Source organism: Marmota marmota, unplaced genomic scaffold (assembly GCF_001458135.2).
Source record: "Marmota marmota marmota unplaced genomic scaffold, marMar, whole genome shotgun sequence".
NCBI classification, from domain to species: domain Eukaryota; kingdom Metazoa; phylum Chordata; class Mammalia; order Rodentia; family Sciuridae; genus Marmota; species Marmota marmota.
This window is the reverse complement of record NW_025999925.1, coordinates 14718910-14724909: the sequence shown is the minus strand read 5'-3', so window position 1 is coordinate 14724909 and position 6000 is coordinate 14718910. Positions and strand designations below refer to the sequence as shown.

The following is a 6000-nucleotide window of genomic DNA, read 5'->3' as shown; positions in this document are numbered from 1 at the left end:
TTTTTTTTTTTTTTTTTTGTGTGTGTGTGTGTGTGTATGTTTGCAGTACCAAGTATTGACCCTCAGCCCCCCCCCCCAACATATGCTAGGCAAGCATTCTACCACTGAGCTACCTCCTAGCCCTCTTTTTATTCTGAGACAGGGTCTCAACTAAGTTGTCCAGGCTGGCCTTTAACTTGCAGTTCTTCTGCCTCAGCCTCTTGAGTATCTGGGATTACAGGCATGCAGCATTATGCTTGCCTTCCTTTTGCAATTTTTTTGGTTTCAGTTAGTTGTTTGTTTGTTTGTTTTAAAACCTTTCCCCCAAATACTATCCCTTTATTTTTCCATTTGTAGTTAACTGAATTTCTGTTACTCACATAAAGAATTAATGCAAATTTTATGCACACTCATGGAATGTACAAATATCAAAGGGATGTTTTCAAAGACTATTCCCTGCTAATAACCAAATTTTATTGCGTTATGGCATACTAATTAACACATGAAAGAGCTAAGCTAGTCATTTCAAAATTTAAGATACTGTGTTTCCTAGCATTTTTATTTCCAAGGAAAGAGTCTGTATTTCACCACTATGATAAGAGTAATCTTTTTTTTTTCCCCCTGCAGGGTTTACAAATTTTTCAGACAGTGCCATGCAATTTCTTGAAAAGCAAGGTTTAGAATCTCAGTAAGTTTTTGAAAAATTAAGCATTGTTTAAATTTAAAATTTTCCATTTTTAACGAAGCAGTATTTACTTTAAATGATTGTTTTTAAATCATGAAAAGAATTCTTAAGTTGGATATAACTTCTAGAAACATCCTTACTCATTTTTTCCAGCTGTTTAAAGTCTGAATCTTTCATAAAATTCTTGTGTTGATTTGTTCTTTAATTTCTTGCTTCTGGAGATTAAATTAAAGTTATGTCTAAGTCATATAGCAATTCTATACTGAATATGTAGGTTAGATTGTTAGAAATGCCCCTAAAGAGGTGCCTGGTTTAGCTTACAATTTACTTTCAGTTCACCAAGATCCATTATAGGCACTTGAATAAGAACAGTCTTTTTGTAGACGTTTGCTTTCCTTATCTTACTGTTATTGTGTTTATAGTGTGTTTGATTCTTAGAGAGCTAACTGTAAAAATTTATCAGCTTCTTTTTTAAAACTTTATTTTTAGGGGTCCTGTTTCAAAACTTACTTTCAAATTTTTCCTGGCTATTTTCTGTTCACTCATTGGGGCTTTTTTGACATTTCCTGGATTACGGCTGGCTCAAATGCATCTGGATGCCCTGAATTTGGCAACAGAAAAAATTACACAGTAAGCGGAAAATGTACATAAGCACATGCAGATAAATATATGTTTTCCATCTTAATGAAGGTATATTATTGTAATAAATCATAAATTTCTATATTGAAACTTAATAACCATTTGATGTCACACCACTTCCTCTCTCAACTATAAGCAATTTCTCTTATTCACTTCTAAATTTTAAGCTTTGTGTTAAAAAAATATCGATTACTACATTTCTCTTTACTCGTTAAAATAGAAAGACCACAATTTATATTAGTTCTCTGGTATTCATAAGCTTATGATATTTTAGTCTCTACACCTGAACTGAGGATCTATGGAAATTTCCTTCTGAAAAATCAGATCATTTTACCTGAAAATATTCTTATAAATTTTATGTATTAAATAATTAACCATTTTATTTAAAACATTTTATTTAAGATTTTTTCAAAACTAAATTATATATGTAAGAAATGTTGGTTTTCTTTATTGATCTACTTGTTAGAATCTTGATAAAATTTAAACATTATTTTATTAGGGGTTGCTAATATTATAGTTATAGTAGTAATGCAGTGCTCTTTAATATAGATTACTTTTAACTACCAAATTCTATTTTAGTTCTGAAATGAAAAAATCATATTAAATCTCTACATATAATTTAAAGAACTTTATTATATTCCTTGCATTGTCAGTGTTTTTGTTCTTGTTGCTGTAGATGCCTTGGCAAAAGGGCAGGCTAATAATCTGCTTCAACTCAAATCCAGATCCAAATTCCTGTCTCATAGTTTTGTTTGCATTCATTGGAAGCCTAACTTGAGAATATTCCACTTTTATATATATATTTCTAGTCATTAAGTTTCAAAGGCAGTCATAGTCCCAAACATTACTGCTCTTTTTAAATCCTGTATTTAATGGTGCTGATTCTCTGGTCTTTTCTTACTCTGTGTTTTCTTTTTAATTTAGTTGTAATTATCTTTTTCCCATTTTTCTACATATTCCTTGTACATGTGTTTACTTATTCTCATCTCCTGCCACACACTTCTTCATCCCTCTTTTTTTCCCTCCTTTTACTCAGAATGCTCTTAGCTATATCCTGCTTTACTCCCACTACCAGTTCCTCTAATAGCTTCTTTAAGACAAAACCTGGTTCTCCCCCTCTTCTTTACACACACACTTCAGTCCACTAACCCCAGTGTTATGATTTAAATAAGCTGAAAAGGGTGGGTGGAGGGGAGCCCTTCACAAGCTACTGAAACCGCTGTGGGCTGCTCCTTGATACTAGAGTGTTCCCTAGCAACACTGCATACCTAATACTGCTTCTTTCTTCCCCAGCACCCAACGGTTTACCAAGGCTGTTGGATGAAAGAATCACTTTATAAAAAACATTTAAAGCAGCCAGTGGTTTGGGAGAGGGGTTGCACAGTGCACATTTTAGTGTCCTTTTCAGTAAAATGTAGCTTCTTTTTAAGCTTTTTTTCTTTCGGGATATATAGGGGGTTTATTTTACTTTCAATTTATTGCAGTCCCTCATTGTATTAGCACCCTGCCCAGATCATAAGGGTGGGCAAGTTGTTCTGTTGTGATGAACATGACTGGCACAAAGAATAGGATTGCCTTCATCCCATGGCTAGGCACTATGACTTATTTTAATAGTGAGGGTTAAAACCACAGTTCCATGTTTCCTTGCCAGGCATTTATGGCTTTCTGACCCAGCCCTTTTTCCTTACACAGATCACTATCATTTTGCTGTGTAGTGATATTTTAAAATATGTGTTTGTATACATTTCAAACTCTCCAGTTTAGACCTTCTGTTAGCTGATAGTTAAAAGAATGAAGAATTTGCCTTATCTCTAAGATAAGAAAAATTATTACCAGCCACCTGTTTGTGTATAGGACACAAACATAGTGATTAATAATGAAATTGCAGCTCAGACCTAAAACCCTTTGCTATATTAGGTGTATTACTTTATCAAGAGTAAAGTAAAATTTGTTGATTTATATAGGCTAGGAGAATATTCATAATAGTCCAAAAAGAAATGTGAGAGTTACTTGTGATTTTCGCAGTATAGGGTAAACATTATACATGATCATTACACACTGAAAGGTTCCTCTGTATCCATTAGATTTGTTCACTATATAAAATTAGATCATTAAAGTACCTGTTTATTGAATCACGGATCTAATATGGAATTGTTAAAGAATATTAGAATAGAAGTGAACAAATCTAGATTTTGGTCCTAGATTTGCCTATAACATCTGCTAAATTGCCATGAACAATCACTAAACTTTCCTGAGTCTCAATGTTCTTGTGTGAAAAATTAAGATAATAAAGTTTTTTAAGGACTGAAATCTATTGATAATGATCAATGAAATAGTCAAGTTTCTGTACTTTTGTATATTTTGTTTCTGGATTTTTATGTTTATTTCTTGCATGCTTTCAGAACATTACTTCATATCAACTTCTTGGCACCTTTATTTATGGTTCTGCTCTGGGTAAAACCAATCACCAAAGACTACATTATGAACCCACCATTGAGTAAAGAAAGTGTCCCTTTGTAAGTATGGATATTTGAGGGCTAATTTTTGTTTCTTTAGAATTCAGAACTGCTTTTCTAAATGTTATTTATTGTATTTGTTTCTTTTTTTTTATTAGTTGCTCATGACAATACAATGATCTTGACATATCATACATTTGAATCAAATGGGGTATAATTTCTCATTTTTGCAAGTGTACAGGTTGCAGAATCACATAGGACACTATATTTTTAAAACATTGCTTGAAATGCTAAAAGATAGTAATAAACTTGAAGCTATAGTTCATCATTTAACCTTTTTGTGAACTTCCTAATGAATATTAAGGATTATTATCCTATTCTAATATTGGCTTTTATACTTACAGGCTTTTCTTTAATGCTCAGTTGTCATCTGGCATTTTTCTACTGTCATTGTGCCAGTGGCTTTGATGCCCTCTTTTTTTTAATTTTTATTTTGGTGGTGCTGTTATTTGAACCCAGGACTTTGCACATGGTTGGTAGGTGCTCTACCACAAAGCCCCTATTTAGATACCTTCTGTAGTTATTTCAATATTATGTTTTTACTTGTCAAAATTGCAGAAGAGAAGGATAGTATACATGGAATTACATATACTTATTTCCGTGTGTATGGAAATGTTAACATTTTCCATATTTGCTTCATCTATTTTTTGATAAAATATTTCTCAAACTAGAGATATAACATTTTTATTGCTAATTACTAGAGTTTGATAGTTTACATCTCTAAGAAAATACAAATGTTTTCCTGTAACTATAATATCACACTTAAGAAAACTAAAAATTATCCCTTAACATTATTTTCTAATACCAATTCATGTTTCTCCAGTTAGACAACTGTATTTTAACAGAAGATGATGACAAGGAAACAGATATATTTCATTAAAAGGCATTATAATCATATTTGGTGTGATAGATGTGTACTTATGAAACTTAGAGTATTAGAGAGGTTCTGGCAAAGCTGGTTCAAACTCCAGTTTTGCTCCTCACTAAAACCATCACTTGAGGATGATTACTTAATCTTCACCGAGCCTCTGTTTCCCCATAATAGTACCTACCTCACAGAGTTATCATTGGAATTGAATAAAAGAACACGTGTAATGCAACTGGCTGGAAGTGTTTAATAAATGTTCCTTTCACTGTTTTGCCTTATCAAATTTTGACTAGCTGTTGACTCCAGTGTACATTTTATATTATGTACTGCTTTTAGATCCTGGTACAACTTTGTCTTAGAGTACGTAGTCAGTGATGACCATGAGACATTTTCTTTTTAGATTTAATTGTTATCAAACTAAAGAAATATTCACCAAAGAAGTAATGTTTTCCCCACACACACCAACTAAACCTTAACAGTAATTTTAACTTGACAGTTTTCTGAAGTATTTAAAAGTAATTCTAAGGATCCTAGGCTTCTAGGTAAAATCTCAAAAAAAAAACAAAAAAAAAAACTGCTGTCATGTCTTGGATGCTGAAAGCATTCCTCAATCCTTCCTTGAAGTTTGGTCATAGAAATTGGATTTCATACTATTGAAATTATGTTTTCTGATTTTAAATATAGTAAATTTAGGAAAACAAGGAAATTAACATTTATGATATCCATGTTATATGCCAGTTATAATGCTAGGTACTGATATTTCATGTATTTTATCTCTTTAATTCATATAGTAATTATCCATTTGTGGTTGCTGTCCTTATCCCATTTTCTAGGTGAATTATCAGGCTCAGAAGTTAAATAATTTGGCTAAGGTTACTCAGTCAGATATGGCATACATAAAACATTTGGTTTTATACAACTTTCTTTCTTCACTATTTATACACAAAGACCTGGGGTCATTTTCTCATAGCTTTTTCTCCCATTTTTTACATCCCAATACTGATCTGTTTCAAAAACAGCAAACAAAATTGTAATCTTAATCTGTTTCATCCTATTCTTCAATTGTGAATTAACAGTTAAATAATTAGACAGGTGGTTTTATATTTTTGTTTAAAATCTAAAGTCCATGCAGTAGATGAAAGAATAGCTGCCCATTCATCAAAGAGAGAAGAACGAAGAGAAAAGCAAGTGACAGATTCTTTATCACACAAATTGGTTTGCAGATAAATCTTTATTTGTAGTCAGAAGCAAAAATGGTTGTAATGTTATTTCAACTTCTAAATGTATTTAAATCCAACCATGTGTTCTGACAG

The 6000-nt window shown here is 32.0% G+C and overlaps 1 protein-coding gene across 1 annotated transcript in view; it reads left to right on the top strand.

Annotated features, from left to right (window-relative positions):
• The window catches only part of Tmem161b (transmembrane protein 161B), a 68705-nt gene that overhangs the window by 57729 nt on the left and 4976 nt on the right, over window positions 1-6000 (top strand). Inside the window, exons 6-8 of the mRNA XM_048800113.1 lie at window positions 607-667; window positions 1154-1294; window positions 3706-3819. Coding sequence (XP_048656070.1) covers window positions 607-667; window positions 1154-1294; window positions 3706-3819 — 316 coding nt within the window. The remainder of the gene's footprint in view (window positions 1-606; window positions 668-1153; window positions 1295-3705; window positions 3820-6000) is intronic.